Source organism: Argopecten irradians, chromosome 2 (assembly GCF_041381155.1).
Source record: "Argopecten irradians isolate NY chromosome 2, Ai_NY, whole genome shotgun sequence".
Classification (NCBI taxonomy): Eukaryota; Metazoa; Mollusca; class Bivalvia; order Pectinida; family Pectinidae; genus Argopecten; species Argopecten irradians.
Window position 1 is genome coordinate 10,232,199 of NC_091135.1, and position 17,970 is coordinate 10,250,168.

At 34.7% G+C, this 17,970-nt stretch overlaps 1 protein-coding gene across 1 annotated transcript; it reads right to left on the bottom strand.

Annotated features, from left to right (window-relative positions):
* Positions 1-135: 135 nt before the first annotated feature.
* Positions 136-8,622, bottom strand: LOC138314403 (uncharacterized). The gene is made up of 4 exons (XM_069254716.1): positions 7,900-8,622; positions 4,060-6,242; positions 3,460-3,753; positions 136-2,612 (listed from the first exon to the last, which is right to left on the bottom strand). The coding sequence occupies exons 2-4, from the start codon at positions 5,660-5,662 to the stop codon at positions 2,293-2,295; spliced, it is 2,217 nt and encodes a 738-aa protein (XP_069110817.1). The 5' UTR covers positions 5,663-6,242; positions 7,900-8,622; the 3' UTR covers positions 136-2,292.
* Positions 8,623-17,970: the final 9,348 nt, after the last annotated feature.

The following is a 17,970-nucleotide window of genomic DNA, read 5'->3' on the forward strand; positions in this document are numbered from 1 at the left end:
CAACGCATGTTTGTGTCATAAGGTGGCATCCAGGTGTTCTTAAAGCATCTTTGATAATGTGCTCTGCTTTTTTTTATAATTTACGGAACAATAATGTTTTCCAGTTTCGTTAGTCAAAGAAGACCATTAAACAGTAACAAATTACTTCCTTAATTCGTTGTCTTAGTGTACGTATCTTCTTATGTTTGGTTACATTGCTATTCCGTCTTTGCATATTACAGAGTTAGCTCCCTTGCGGGTAGGTATCGATTGTTACGTCATTATTTTGTGAGCGCAATTCACGTCGTTTTCTCCGAAACGTATGACGTTACGCTCGCAAACGCATGACGTCAAAATCAATACCTACCCGCAAGTGCAAATAACTCTGAAATATGCAAATTCGGAATACTAGTTCTGTTACATAACCACGAAGCAAAATATGGCATAAATGCATTGTTCCACATTCCTTATGAATCATACAACAAGAAATATTGGCAAATTCTATGACATTGTTAAGTATTTTGATTAATACCGTTGATTATTACGATTAAGCAGGTATAATATTTATGATGTACCCTTACCCGAGGCAAAGTCACGCAGGTTAATCAAATGGAATGCATAACCACTGAGGAGTTGGTGAAATTATATTTAGAAAATAACATGCGCCTAATAACGTAAACACACTACTGTAAGAACGATGTGAGTAGTTCTAGACAAAAACTCTCGACTACATTGGCAAAGGCCAGGGTTCGACATACAAGACGTCCGACCACAATGTGTAATGGCGGACAGCAAGCGAGTTTGAACATTTCAATTTAAATCTGATTTGATTCCGACATGTATGAAAATTTTAATGTACTCTTAGACTGAATTGTCCCTTTAATTCATACAATAATGTCACAGTATTAGGTATATATGAATATATATTATACATATTGCAATCGTTATGTTTTAGTACAACATGCATACAAATAGAACGTTTAAATAAGTTGTCGATGTATGGATTTACTCATCAAAGAATTTGCATGTATGGAAACTTAAAATGATAGAATTGGAGAACAGAAAACTATGGACGATGCAGAAATCAATTTACATATGTGCATATACCACAGTGTATACATTACAATTTATAAACAAAATACAAAAAGTAAAATAGGCCTACAACAACGTGAGTCTTGTTAAAAAATGAGACTGTGTATGTCATTCACATGTACAATATCAAAGACTGAATTCACATGTGTACGTCTATCAGTATATATTTTGAAATTGTTTAAGATATACATGCACCTTCGTTTCCCGCGACATATAGCAATCCGGTGAATATATTTTTATTTACATAAGTAAAGTATTTAAAATGAATTATCAGGCTTTGTGTGAAGCAAATAGGATGACACGTCATAAACGATCTGAAACATCAAACAAAAACCAATTGCCAAAGGAATCCTCATATCATTGCAATTAGCGATCATCAGATATCTGCAAACTGATGTATTTGTGAGCTAAATTACGTCAAACGTCGTTTTTTTGTCATATTTCTTTATTGGAAAATACAACATAGTCTAGAGCTGTGTGTGGTCCTGTTGATCTTCGCACGAAATGATAACATAAAAATAAAAGTTTTACTGAACAGTGAATTTCGTATAATTGGTTTTCAAACATTAATTTGGTACAATACATATGTCAAAAAATCAATATTGTATCATTGAAAGTCCATTTGATACAATGCACGTCGATTGCATTTTGTACCATACAAGACTCTATACGTACATGTATATTTTTTGTTTATGGTTTTAGCCCTTTAAGTGCATTACATAGTGATTGAATTGCAGCATTTCAATTTCTTTGGTAAAGAAAACTATAGATAGTCCCATGTCTATTCATTGTCTTCTGTGTTTAGGTTCAGTGCATCATAAACACTTTTATCCCTGTATTTTCATAACGAAGTCACTCTTAGAACTCAAACGGGTCTAAAAGGTGAATAAATCGATTTACAATAATCGATATTAAGAACAAATCACTGTTCAAAGCATTGTCGGACATTTGCAAATGCATATAAGCAAGTTCAAATTCGTTAGTATCAGTAAAACATTATATGACGAAGCTACAGGGATATATCTGTATAGTAATTTTCCTAATCTTCCTGCAGTCTAATTGTACATTTGAACAGTGATCTATCCTCACAAAGCGCTAGATATGAGGAACTAAGCGCTTGAATCGACGAAGTAACGCTCCTTTGTAACCGACATCAACCTTTACACTGATTTAGAACGTCTGTACCAACTAAAGCAAAATGGAGAACACAGATCATTAACGTCACGAACATGATATACGAACAGGTAGGTTTGATTCACATCCACGTGTCCATGTCACGTGATCACAAGCGTCCAATCGCATTTCACTTCCGGAGCAAGTAATATTCCGAAGCCATAGATTATTAACATCCATCGTCTTCGGATCTGTTAGTGCTGGCGCAATTTTTCCACTTTTGTGTCCTAGTTGTCGACAGGCAACATTTGTATTTTGTGTTGTCCAATTGTCCCCACAAATATTGAGCCAGTTTCCACGGTGATGGATGTTGAGATATCCAGCAGATCTTCTCTTTCTTTCATCCGTGTCCAGTCTCACCATATGGTCTGGAGGAAGATAAGTAAATAAAAGTAATAAAAATAAAACTGATGAAAAATATTAAAAGATAGATTAAAATTGTTCATACGTTTTTGATTCAATGGATGCAAACATCTTAATGACTCAGGAACGTTGAAGATTAATGCAGACAACGAGAGATGTTCAAGGTTTAGATTTCCTCTTCCCTGATTGATCTGAGGACAAACTTGACTAGTGCTTTGATATAGCCCTTTCCTACTTTTTTATTATCATTTGAGCTTGAAACCTTAACCGGAATCGGATACAGCTTGAGAGTCCAGATTACTAGAATCGCGCTTACTGTTCCAGGGCACCGTTTTTTCTCTTTTTTTTTTACATGCAAGTGTATTCGTAAAATCCACATTTAACAGATTAATTTTTTCAAAGTAAATTATCATGTCAAGTAAAATTGCCGAGTGAATTTGTGACCGCATTTTAGTCCATTATACATAATGAAAAGATGTTCAGCAAAATTTGCAGCAAGAATAGGACCAAAATTCGAGTCGCAAATTCACTCAGCAATTTTATGTGGACAGGATAATTTACTTTGAAAAAATAATATTATTTGTTCATATTCGTATGTTATTTTATAATCGATCTTTTTTGCTCGAAATCATTAAACGCCCGTGTATATTTCCTGAAGTAGAACTAGCCCTGTTATTACCCTTCCTAATTCTTAAATTTATCTCCGCGAATTATTATCTGAGATAATTATTGTACATTTGAATTCAAAGATATCGCCATTTGATTTTGAATCAGTGAAACTTCAACTCCGCGAAAATGTTTTGAAACGGAAATCGCGAAATTTAGTAGCCGCGAAAGAAAGTTGATACATACCACAGATGATAGCAGCGTCGTTGCTATGGCTACACAAGTCTGCTTCAACGCTACTCGCTACCTCACACCGCCTGGTCAACAAACAAGTCATATTGAGCTTCCAAAACACACCGTCCCCGGCACCATAAAATCCACTTCCGGCGGAAATACCGCCCAGGTAACCAAGGTGACGGCAAATGTAACTAGCTTCTACATGACCAATCTCCTTGCAAAGGGTACCCCATCGACCGTTACGGTAAATCTCAACCCTGCCCTCGTTTTCGTTCTTGCCATCCACAAGGGTGATAAATGGTTCTGAAATGTGTTGAAAGTATACTTATCATCAAAGGAAACCATTCAAAGACATTATTTTATTGAACATACAGAGTTCATATTGACATAATTATGATCAATATTTCATTACTCGAACATGTCAGCCGTTCAATTAGCATTGAAATACATTTTGTAAGGGTTCCTTTGTCATTTCGTCTTCAAATATAAAATTCTTTTATGATAAAACATAGGTTGTTTGGTTCATTTTGTGCATGATTCTAATGACAGAAGTTTATCTTAATATAAGCATTCAAAAATTCTTATCTGGTTTTTACAAACATCTCTCACCTGGTTCGCCTAGTAACCTAGTTAACGCGGGAATGAGGCGATGCATTTTGACATTTGTTCTGTAGATTGTGTTCAGTTTATCGAGATAAGACGTGTTTCCATCATTACTAATTATCACACCAGTCTCGGAAGTCGGAACAGGTTCCAAGTTTCCGAACCCTCGCATCATCGACGGTCGTCCTGTTAAGGCTTCCGTCCTGTCGTGTGATCGCATCAACTCAGATAGTGTCTCCTGCTTTTGGAGAATCTTTTTGTAATTTTTCACAGTTTCGTTGACCTGACTTTCCACGAACTGTAGGTTGTGGTATATGTAAGGTATCCATCCGGTATTCGCAGCCACAGCTTCCACTATTTGATAGACAGCTTTTGTATTATTTGAAATACTTTCAAGGTCAAACTCCATTAGCCCCGTAAATAAATTTGGCATGGCAGTAGTCGTCGTTTCAGAAAATGTGTTTTCTTTTTCATTCACTTCATGCAATTTTGCCACTTCTGCCATAAGATCCATAACGGTGGACCGTAAAGTGAACTGGTTCAGTTGTGCCATTTCTGTCCACTGATCAGTCAAGTGTGTACTGTTTCTAAATATATCTGCCAGTTCATTCAGTTCCTGAAAGGTCAACTCACATCTGTGCAAATTTCTGTCCGCCATTATAACGTTAGGAAGTTCATTTGAATCCGTTTGATCCACTTCCGTCTGTCGATTACAAATTGTGTTATTGGTCTGCACTTCCAGAAACAGTCTCAGATCTGAACGTATCGTGTCCTGTTCGTCTGCTACTGTCTCTGTAGCGCCCACAATCCTCTCGATCAAATCACCCGTATGACGATAAAAATCAATCGATCGAAGAACATTATCATTCAGGTCTACCAATGTCTCCAAAAGTGAACGTTCTTCTGTTTTATTACTTGTTGAATTAGCAATCTCTATCCCAACCCCATCGAGTTTTGACATGGTCAAGTTGTGATTATCATCCATCTTTTCTTCAAGACTTGAAAGTCTTTCGTTGGTTAGCTTGTTAGAATCGTTGAAGGCCGATGCCAAACTTTCAATTAGCGGAGACAGGTTAATGTTTTTATCTTCACTAATTTTCTGACTGTTTTCTAAAGTAGAGTTTAAAACTAAGTCTACAGATTCCTGCAAAATGGCAATTTGTTCACTTGTTCTGATATCACTCTTCTCAAAATGTAATTCCATGGAGTCGAACATAGCGTGCTGTACCTTCTCCATGTTCTTCAGTTCTTTCTTCAGCATGTCAATGGAGATTTTGGTCTCCTTGCTTTCGATATCTATCTCGCCCATTTGAGAATGTGTCGCCTGCATGATCGTGTCCAGGGCTCGCAAGTGGGTATTGACGACACGAAACTGGCGTAGATTGTAATACTGGAGGCTATTCATGGCTCTTTCCATCGAACCAATCCGCGTACTGATAGATTCAAACTTCACGTCAACAATTTTCAAGATGGAAGTAACAAGAGCCTCATCGAACGGGCCGTTGACAGGTGGTGTCACGGCATTGGTCGTATCGTTCTCCTCGGCCGGTTGACATTTGATGAAATACAAAGTCATGAAAACTACACAAAGATGAATTGGGGACACCATTTTGAGTTCTTACTTATCAAAACAATGGTATGAATTCACTTGCTTTCATTTCTCACATGACATTGTATTATGTAACTGATATTCTATAATCAAAGTATGGTCCACAATGTAATTAACAATCGCGTCGCAAATCATTGAATTTTCTCCAAGCGTAAACCACAATATAGACAGTATAGACTTCCCTTTGCCTCCTACAGAAACACGTCTTCTGCCCGTTGTAACTTAGAAAACAGATATGTCATTAGTCACAACTTTCACTGACATTTCTCAATTGGCATAGCATTTACTTTTTTTTATCACATCTATACGCCAGACAAAGGTCATAATATGGCCATGCTGAATTAATGTATCCCATAGATGTTCTACTATATAGTTACTGTTACGTTTGCATCCTTTTCCTTATCACTCGAGGGCACAGAGCACGTTCTTTATTTCACAAGCTCGTGCAGATGATAATCCCATCCGTTGTCCTTGACCCTTTCTGCTTTTTCTATAAGAATTTTATCACCATCTCCGATTCAGCTCCAAACCCTCTCCGTGTAACGTTGACTGATAGAAGGAGGTGAGGGGATAACATCTCCTACCGAAGAGAAAAAGTAGAATATTAGGTTACCTAAATGTTTAGATTCGAAGATACAGCAGAAGGGTAGAAAATAAGCTAAAACATCACGTTCAAATGTTATTATAGGGCAAGATTACATGTACAGCTTTTATAAACAAAAAATCATAATTATGTCTGTTTGATGGAAAGGAAGAGTTTTAGTGTTTAAGAAATGAAACACGCAAAATACGTAGATGTAGCTCCGGAACATTCATAATACTGTAACTTAGAAATCTTTTGAAAAAGTTATTTTGATATGGCATTTTCAGTTATCTTTGATGTATATTTATATGACTTTTGGATTTGAGTCCGTTTACGTGCTGTGGTGCTTAATTACAAATGTTTGAAACATTGTGAACTTCACGTGTATCTATAGTGTATCGTCAGAGAGATAATATCTCATTTGCATATTAGTAAGACGTCAATAATTAGCCAAATCTAACTCTGTTTGTTTACATACACACACATATGAACTCCAGGACATGCTCCTGAACGATTATCTACAGAACAGTAGGGGGGCACTACAGAGTTTTATCAATAAGGAGGTAATCAATCTCCCTGCAGAACGCCTGGTCAGCTTCCGGGAAATAATTATATATATTTAAATATTTCATGATACATATATTTTGTTTCAAGGACGAGTGACAGAAGATAATTCTTACAGTATGCAAATGTTGCTTTTCGAAAAGTTGTTAATTGACACAGTGAAAATGAGTTCTTCTGTAAATATATGGTTGTACTATTTGCTTTTGAATTTTGAATCAATGAATATTATAATTTACAGAAAATCGACAAAAGATCCTGTGAAAGGATTAGTCCAAATTAAAACAAAATACGAACATTACTTAACAACTTTAACTGGATTTCACAAAATATATGATTATGTAAATCTAAGAAAATATTCTAATGACTACGGGAAGCCACGAATGTTCGAAAGACCCACCAATACAGATTTTGTAGTAACCAAGCAAAAAGTAAATACAGTCGGTCACAACTAATTGAACTAAACATATCTTTTCGACAAAAGACACTAATACAAAAAGATATACAATGAATTAATTACTTGAAAGTCGTTGTCGAATGAAACTAACCATACAATACGAAAGAGTATCCAGGTTAAAGTGTGGAAATGTAATACGGAGCGAAGTGATAACACGTACGGTAGTGGGCAATGTGTCAAACATGCTCGTCGGTCTAGGGTGCTGTGTCTACAGGGGAATTAAACAGACATTAAACTTTTAAAATAGGTATTTATAGCCTGTACCGGAAGAAAGTGTAGCATACACAGATGTAGACACATCACAAACACTTGCTGCGCATGATGCAAACGGCGCTAATTAAACTAACTATTAAAATTATTTTCTTATGATTGTTTGAACTAGATCATCATATTATACAAGCATTAAATAATGACAGTCTAGTAATTGTAAATGTAATTTTTGAAGCATTTTAGTATGTGTGCATTGTAATATATGTATAATAAAATGTTTATGACATGGAAAAAAATAATGCTGTTTTTTTGTTTTGTTTATATTGCTTTGTTTACTGAAGATACACTATTCTTTTCTATGACAACAACCTATCTATTCCGACATACTCTAGGCACCTAGTTGAACACAACAAAAATAATACTGACCTTACATGTGTCCAAAGGAGTTTGGTTCCAAAAGCAAATAACTTTTTTGTCGTAAGTTGTCCTTTATATACTCCACACAGAGAATATATTTCGAGTGACCATTAACGCACCAATGGACCGTGAAATTGGGAGATTTTTGTGGATGGAGAAAAACATTCCCATTTTTCTGTTTCCTTGGATGCTGTCGTGTCAGTGTTTACTCACACGCATGTAGATTTTGAGCAGACGACCACTCGCGTGCACCAAGACGGGCCGATGGAAAATATGGTCTAAACACAGTTATGATTTTTTTGGAGGAAATTCACTTTGTATGGCCTATTCGCTGTAGAAATCAGTGAATTTGTAGAGTTACCCAGCCAGATCGTGTGTTACAGCAGTCGTATCCGGGAGACCCCTACTCGTTCTGAGATAGCGAAGGAGTGATGGGGGATATCGTTACTTCCGACGGAGGGGTCAGATTACAAACCCCGGGGGAGCGAACATCCAACCAGAGCCCAGTGAATTAACTCTCACATGATATCTCATTTTTAAAACGAGTTATATATATACAGTAGTGTTGCTAACTAAAACCAATGAATGCTATGTCATTCCTTTTATTATCCATTTCGAATAATTCCATAAATGTTTGGAGCTCATATACTCTCTCATCTTTCTAAGATTTGTGGACCAAAGACGTTATTTCTTGAACACAAAATAATATTTTAAATATTTTAGCTAAATATACCTGGTATTATCAAATTTTAATTTGCATAGTAAGATATGAATTAGTTAATTTCCCCTAAAATGATATCTAGCATAAAACATCTACAAATAATATATAATTGTTATACGGTATGTTTTGACTAGCATTGTGCTTGAGGTACAGTTTTAGTTTTAATTTATTGCTACCATTGACATATGCACACACACGTATTAATTTTCTAAGAACAGACGAAATGATAATTATATCAAATAAAAATCAGTGAATCCGTCACCTAATGGTTTGGTAGTATCGTATTACCAGTCGATCTTAAAACTATAGGTCAAAAGTTCCGGACGTCATATAAAATTCGATGTAAAAACAAGCGTTCTATCAAACTAGAATTTCCCTCTTGGTTGATTACCCCACTTAGTTTCCAACAAAGGATATGATATATGTATTAAAAATTCATTAATTTTCAATAGTAAATTAAAATCATTAATAAATGAATAAATAAAATAAAATTAATATTCCCCCCAAAAAATAAAGATTCCTTTTAAAGGGACAATTCTGTGAGGCTAATTCTATTACATAACCACGAAGCAAAATATGGCATACACGTATTGTTCCACATTCTAACTGACATTAGAACTGGTTTGTTTCCGATATAATTTATTATACGTGTACAAAGTTTAAGGCACTCTTTGGCAGAACTGTCCCTTTAACAAAGCTCGTTTCCATTGATATCCCTTAATATTATATTCTAAGATAATGGTGGCTATCTTTGTATATTGTTTTGCTAGTTTTGAGAGCAGAAATTTTGTATCATCACTGAAGATTGAAATCAGTATTGAAATGAATGATATTATGCCATGATGGTTCAAATCATACTACAGTGCGTAAAATGGTCCGTTCTTTACTTAAAGCGGTTTATTAGGAACAAAGCTACACATACATTACAAAGGTGAAAAGATGCAAACCTTCTCCATATACATGTTGATACGGATTCCGATTATGTTTATAACTTGATCAGATACCAATATTCTGTAATATGCGCCGTGTCGAGAAAAGTTTGTGAAATTTTGTTGTTCCGATGTTCTTATCAGACGCTTGTATAAGAGCTAATTAAAACAGAGTAGAAAAAAATAAGACTAGAAGGATTATCTAAGATTAAGATCTACTAAGATGTTCATCCTGTTTCTCCATGCATCTTAACGAAGACATTTTATTTAGAGTTAATTTCAATAGCCACATGTGGAGTCATTAGGTACAGAGAACAGATACCAAGGTCTATAAAAGTCCTGGAATGTAATGAGGTGTCTGTATTATCTGATTCATCAATTAATAATGAAGTTCGTAGTTCAAGTTTCCTGTGATGGGTGACCGGCAATACTAATTCTAAGGAATGTTTTATCATGGTTTCGACTTGAATCATGATTTTTTTCTGAATGTCCGGCAGGAAACCGACGTTTTCCGGAAGTTCAATAGAACGTTATCATTCAACCAATAAATTTGTCTTTGTAGTCCCGATTCAATTAATTTTTGAAGTAAAAAAAACAACAAACAAACATCAAAAACGCTCTTAAACGCTAATAGGGCATTATAAATATAGATCAGCAAGCAGGTTACTTTCAACCTCAAGTTGAAACATATGATTTATTGTTCTCCATACAGTGTATCTTGTAACGAATTTCAAAAATGAGTTGTAAGATGGCAATCCACCTTTCATAGATAGCCCCTTTTCAATTTCTTCTAGACAATGGACGGCATACCAGATGGTCGCATTCAAGAATGAAGTTCCTGCCAGAGACGGAGAAAAGTAGCACAATCCAACATGGCAGTGTTGGTCATTACACCATTCCCTTTATCTTTTACGGAGGGATTTTGGTTCTAATCGTCTGATGACACGTAGACCTGTAGTTCGGAAAGGCAAGAACTCCACAATTTTACTAACCAGTCTGTTTTGAACAAAATGAAATATATCATTCAAAGTAGCAGGTACCCCCTTCTTGGTAAAATAGACCAGAAGGGGTATGTGCAATTCTACGCCATGAAAATGTCATCATGTGAATAGCCTTTTTCGACTTTGACCCGTCCAACGACTACATACATATTGTACATGTGTCATTATTTCAATGAATGTGACGGGTCATACTCAGTAGCATCCTCGATACTCCAGGGGTTCCGATCAATTACGATCTCTTCATTCCTGGACTATCATAGTAGAATTAGAGCGCGCCTACCCCTGTGAAGTAGACCAGTAGTTGAGAAGCAGCAATGCAGTTAGGGTAGCTACTGTTGTAGCGGAAAAGATATCACCTTCTAACTGACTTTTCAGAAGGTGATATCTTTTCCGCTACAACAGTAGCTACAGTTAGAGATGAACTTCCAGAGCCAGTTGAACAGACCAAATATCCTACGAAAGCCTTAAATATCACAATATCTTTTTCTTGTTATCTTTTTCTTGTAAAGCCTCAACTTTATCTGTAGGCGGTGATATTGCATGTTTTGATGTTTGATTACATAAGCAGATGCATGATTCTTGTGTGACGAAACATTTTCTAGGACCTAAGTTCATTCTTGTATTCAAGTGTTGTGAGACGGTGGATGATGTGATGAAGACATCAGCCATCAAGCAGTTAAATGTCGAACCCGTAAGTATGACTGTACCAAATAACAGCTGAAAAAGTTCAAGTCCTTGAAACAAAACGAAAACTCATTTCGAACAGAATATGTTCTCCACTGTGGTTCTTGTGCTGTCGGAGTCAATGGGTTTTGAAAGAATTAAGAAGTGAGATCAATGGAGGTGAAGAACTGTGGTGTTTTATCCGAGAAGGACGGTGTTAACGTTTGGAGGTTTGGAACTTCATACTGGAAAGTTCGAGTCTGTGAATGCTAATATAGGAAATCAACAAATAACCTGACCTCTGCCTCAGTGCAATATTCCACTATAAAAAGGGCAATAGTTCCAATATACAAGAAAATTCAACACAAATATATCGCAGTCTCCCACAACACTCATCTTGCACTTCATACAGCGCACATATGGGAGGCCGTCCTTGCATGACCTTGGCTGTTACTGGACGTTAATTAATCAAACAAACAAACAAACTGTAAGACTAGGTATCCTCGTAACAGGACGTGCAGGTTTATGACGTTTTGTTCTTTTAAACACCATGGCAACTGGAAAAGAGATCAAAATATCCACAAATTCATCCACCTCGAAGTACTTCAGGGTCAGAACCAAGATTTATACAAATTTTTTCTTCTCTTTCACTAAGGATGTTTCTGGCCAAAGTTGGTGGATAGACCACAGACTCCGTGCCAGGTGAGCTAATAATTGACAAAATGTACATCAAATATATGTATATGTATTATATGTACTGAATTACTCACATTAAACAGTGAAAAAATAATTTATTATATGTAATTTTGATCATAGCGATAAACATATCACAGTATCAAATGGTTGCATTAGTTAATACATACATGCATAGTACCAAATTTCACATATAGAGTTAAATAAAATTCGCAAGATGCACTTATCAATGCAGTGTTGTACTAAAGCATCATTATACACATTTAAAACAAACAAACAAGACAAGAATTACATGCAAATATTTGTCCCGACTTTTGGCTTAGCGTATTGACGTTGAAGTACATTTGACAAAACAAAAATTACCACAAATATTGACCTCATATTATGTGTTACGATACATAACAAGAACTTGTGTTATCTGTAAGTCTAAGTAAGATCTGATTTAGAGAACTTTGTCAAAAAGAAGACAATCTTAAAATCGAAATTGAGTTTTCAACCCAGAAGTACAAGAACCAAGTATAATATTCTTCACCTTCAATCTTTTATATATAGATTAACAAAACAGCAATTCAGATTAATATAAAATGTACAAATGAAATTGATTTAGTCCCCAAAATACCAGTTTTTTTACTCTTCACTTGGACTAACAAAATTATACAAATGGTGTTGTACAGAGAAACATGGTATATTTCAAGAATAGTACAACAAATAATAAATGGAAGACATGTAGGTGAAATAGATTCATCAAATTAGAAATCAGTAACCTCCATAAGAATAAAAATGGACATTTCTCTACACCACAGGGAACATAAATTGGCCTTGGACCTATTCTAGTATTCAAAAATGATTCTTAGACCTTTAAAGGTTAACACAAAATTCTTTTAAGTTCATTACCTCTCTGTGCTAATTACGTATATATACTCCAACAAACATCAACTATAGCACGTACCAAATGCTCCTAAAACATCCATAAACAAGAAGTGACTTATTCAAGAAAAAGTCAAATCAAAACAATCCCAAACTTCAGCTCCACAAACAAGCAATAACATAATCGCAAAGAGCCCCAACAAACAGTAGCTCAAACAAGCCAAAAATAACCACAGACAGCTCCAAACTACAGTACCCCAAACAAGCCAAAAATAAACAATACATTTCCAAACTACAGTACCCCAAACAAGCCAAAACTAGACACACACAATCCCAAACTACAGTACCCCAAACAAGCAAAAATTAAACAAACACTTCCAAACTACAGTACCCCAATTAAGCCAAAAATATTACAAACAATCCCAAGCTACAGCACACCAAACAAGCCAAATATAAACAAACAGTCAAAACCTCCAATATCCCACACAAGCCAAAATTAATAGAAACAGTCCCAAATTACAGTATCCCAAACGTCCCAAAACTTAACTCGAAATAATCATCCACTACCGTGTTTAAAATAATAATTAAAAAATGAAAAATAAATAAATAAATAAATAAAAAAGAATGATACAATGGCAAACTCAAACTCCCTGCTACACTTCTTTGAGACCCTGTCGAAAAATCCCACTTTTTATGTTCATTTGAATGGCCAAATACAACTATACTGTTGTATATTGTTCAAAAACTATACTGTACCCATCGAATGTTGTAGTATTTGTCAAATGCCTCGATGACTTCCAAGAAATGTCTCTCTTCTTAATCTTTCTTGATATCGGGTAAGAAAGGAATGGCTTTTCCAATATTAGTACCGCCATCTAAACAAGAACACTGAACCTCTATGACCATCATATCCGTTCTGCCGATCTCAATTATTTGAGTGTCAAGAACTTGCAGAAAGCGTAATGGGGGTATTGTAATTTAGTTTTCATAAATGTTATTTATTGCATTTCCGCATATTTCGACTTGTTTTTTTTTTATATCATTCGTAAATACTTAATGTTAGTTAATTTCTATCAATTACTATCCCTTTAGCATTTTAGTAATCTTTTTGGACATTTTAGAAAATCACGAAACAACGTTTATGAAAAGACTAAATACTGAATTTGAATAGTTATTTTCTCGAGTTGTCACCCTTCGTACGTTTTGTTGTTAACCAGAAGTAATCAACTTACAGTAGCAAAACATACTTGCCAACGTTTTGAAATTCCCATGGGGGTTGAAACTTTTAATCTCAGGAAAGGCTACTTAGTAACCCCTATGAAGAAATTAAAGATGGATTTTTTCTTTATTATGGTACAGAAAGATTTTTGTTTGACATTTTGAATATCAAAAGATTTGGACTTGTTGAAATGGCCAAAAATGGGAGTTCAAAATCGGGAGTCTCCCTCCAAAATATGAAGGATTGGCAAGTATGAAGCTATAGATGACCAAAATATACATTTTCTTATATCTTACAGGCAGTATACAAATGATGCCCGTGATGGTGACGATTTGACCACTCGAGAATCGTTACGTCATTTAGAAATAAGATAAAAGGCTATAATATCTCATCGAGTCGCATTTTACGATCATGCAATGGCGACAGCTAAAGGCAGTCATGGAAGCCTTCCTATTTGTAAGAGCAGCTTTTCATTCTTGACTGATGTAACCGCCTTGTTGTTTAATCATCACTTTTGATTCTGATTGAGTTGAAAATCTTTGTACAGAAATCGTTAGGTAGTCGAATGTTTTATTGTCTTACGGGATAATAAAACATCTTGCTAACCTCTCATTCTACTTGCTTTCGGCTTTGGACTGATTATTCCGCGTTTTGAAACTACCAATTAATTTAAAAGTAGAATGGGAGTCGTTAAGAATTACAAATGCTTTTCGTAGATGAGTGGACGATGTTTTTTATTATTATTATCATTATTAAATTTTAAAAACAAAAACTTGGTATTACGCTAACGACTAATGCAAATTATTCATAGAAGAAACAAAAAACAAAAAAAAAATACCAAAACAAACTAACAAACTAAACGCATTCATACTTAACCGACATAGTTTTGTTTAAATCAAAGAAGACCATGCCACAAGTTATATTCTCTCATACCTACGCGTGTAATACTGGCTGGTCCAGGGCAATACACACATGTCGCCTGAAGCTGTATTGCATGGCTACTTATGCAATAAAGCCTCATGGCGTCACAGCGTCAACAAAATACTATTTTTTTATTTGGTGCTATTTTTTTTTTTTTTTTTTTCAGAAAGAGGCTGGATTTACTTTAAAGATTCAAACAAGAGGATTTTGCGTTGAAAATATCACGCATATTTTCATGTATGGGGAATTGACTCGCAGTTGCTTTTTATTTCAAAATGGCGGAAGATTATAGTAGTAAAATCGCAATACAACGTCGAGGTATGAGAGAAAAATACTCTTTCATGCGTTGATATGAAGCAAGTGATATTCTATCGTCGGGATCACAAAATGTTATAAAACCCTCGGCAAGTCTCAGGTTTTCCAACATTTTGTGACCCTCGAGTAGAATATCCCTATTCTTCATATCTACATATGAAAGAGTTTTATAATATAGACCTATACAGAGTTTCATTTGAAGAAATATATTGAGAATAAAAGACAGCTTTTTGTTTTATAGAAGAAATCACGCTGTTTTCACGGTCTTTGTCCATGTTAGTGTCCAAAACGATGACATACATTTGATATTAAAATAAAAAAAAAATGAATAAAAATGTAGTATTCAAAATTAAAATTAGCTGTGGTCCACTTTTTAAAAAGTGAGTGAAGATTCTATACAAATGATTCCAATCCAATAAAATATAACAAATACTATCATTTTTCAAAATAAGATATTGTTGAGGAATAAGTTGAGATATAGATGACTGTGTTGAATATCGAAGAAGTAAATAATGAATTGAACACATTGCTCTTTCAAAATTTCTTGTGAGATTTAGCGTTCATGTTGGACTTCATTTCAAACACTGGGTCTCTATCATTTCAGGTAATCCAGTTGACAGCGGGATGGTGCAATTGGATATGATTGAAATAAATAGTTTGTCAAAGGTGTTCTCGCAAGTATGTCCCAATATTCTTGTGAGTTATCACAGAATGTTATAGTATATTTCTGTACCAACAAGTTTGAAGAAATACAATATAATACTCTCGTGTCTCTTAATTGCAGCCTTTCATTTATTGGTGTCATTCACTTCAAGCCATTGAATTTATCTGCAATTCTGACTTTGAATGGAGGCTGAGTTCAAATAAATTACCTATAATTACTTAATCACTTTGTTGCATATCTAGCTCACCTTATTGGTATATATTTACGACCTTTCTGTTTTAAAGAGCGAATAGTAACTTATTCCATGTCTATCATCCAATTAAATATTTAAAGCTGAATACGATTGAATTAGAATGTACCTGGGCGATCAGCACTGTAATACAGCTGCACAGTAAAAGTCGATTGAGCAAGTAATGACTCCTATTGAAACAGTCAAGCAATTGATAGTCTTTGTGTGTTTTGTATTTGGAGCAGTTAGAGTTACCCCATATGTATAATTGGCCTGTAAGAAAGGGACAAGGCTGTTGTTGCAATTAACGTTGTTGACTATATATGATCATATGACCTTCTCAAAAACAAAACGAAAAGTTTTTCCTTTTCAGCTTTTTATTTTTGTATATATTTTTCGACCGTAAGGATTTTTCTTCAAGTTTATTCAATATATGATGATAAAATATAATGATATTAAATCTAAAATGCTCTTTAATTATAGCCAATTAAAATACGATGTCTAAAGAAGGCCACACGATTATATCAACATATTTTTTATGCCCCTATATAGTCAATGGGAGGGGACTTGCGTTCAAATTAGCGTAATCGCAATGATGTATGAATACAAAGCAAGTGCAGGATTGGTCAACTTCTATTTTTAACTTCCTGCTTCGATACGATTTTGCGTCATATGATAATCTTAATAGAGATTGGATTCAGACACATTCAATGTAGCGTGTGAAGTCTACATGAAGAATATATCTGTATCCAATTGCTTTGATTGCGTTCATACCACTTTTAACGCAATCAAAACACTTTTCAGTCTATATATTTACATAAATAAGTCTACTTTTACATGCTCGACGTCAAAGTTAAAACGATGTTGGTTGTTAATTTGGGTAACATGGTAGTCTGGATGACCGAATATATAGTTCTGCTTGTTGTGTATATTATGTATGGGCAATTAATGATATCTGCTTTGTAACATATGGACAGTTATTTACGTTGTGTGTGTTATGCATGGGTAGTTATTGACGATATATTTGTAATGTAATTTATTAATGCCTTTTTGTATTGTATGGACATTTATTGGCGCTTTTTGTATTGTATGGACATTATTGGCGCTTTTTATTGTATGGACATTTATTGGCGCTTTTTGTATTGTATGGACATTTATTGGCGCTTTTTGTATTGTATGGACATTTATTGGCGCTTTTTGTATTGTATGGACATTTATTGGCGCTTTTTGTATTGTATGGACATTTATTGGCGCTTTTTGTATTGTATGGACATTTATTGGCGCTTTTTGTATTGTATGGACATTTATTGGCGCCTTTTTGTATTGTATGGACATTTATTGGCGCTTTCTTTGTGGTGTATTGATAGTTATTGACGGTTTCCTTGTAATGTATTTAATCGTCTGAAGATATGACCATTTGGTATCCTTTATATACAGAATTTACTGTATTAACAAGAACATTTATCAACTGAACACAAACATCAATACACTCGTATCTCATGAGAGTAACATGTCATGTGTGTTTATCTGTGTCAGGTTACTTTCATCACATGTGTGTAACCTGTCACACATTAATGCGAGCAACGTCACGGCTGATATCGGCCATCGTATTAAATATAAAATAAGAAAACTTGTCTGTCACCTATGAAATAGCTTTAGTTAACAAATTAGCAAAATGAATTGATGTTTACAAAATTTCAAAGTTTGTAAAATTCAAATTCACATTATTGATGAAGATATCGTTACTCTAAAGATTAAACTGGCTAAATATAGATATCAAGCTGTATTACTAATAGTTAAATACCGGTATGAAAATGAAATTACATAAAGTATTTACAAAGATATACAGATATGATAG

Excerpts from the sequence above, each read along its gene's own strand:
- LOC138314403 (XM_069254716.1), bottom strand. The coding sequence starts at position 5,662 with ATGGTGTCCCCAATTCATCTTTGTGTAGTTTTCATGACTTTGTATTTC. Across the intron at positions 3,754-4,059 it reads TAGGTTACTAGGCGAACCAG|AACCATTTATCACCCTTGTG; the intron begins GTGAGAGATGTT and ends AACACATTTCAG. Across the intron at positions 2,613-3,459 it reads CGACGCTGCTATCATCTGTG|ACCATATGGTGAGACTGGAC; the intron begins GTATGTATCAAC and ends ATCTTCCTCCAG.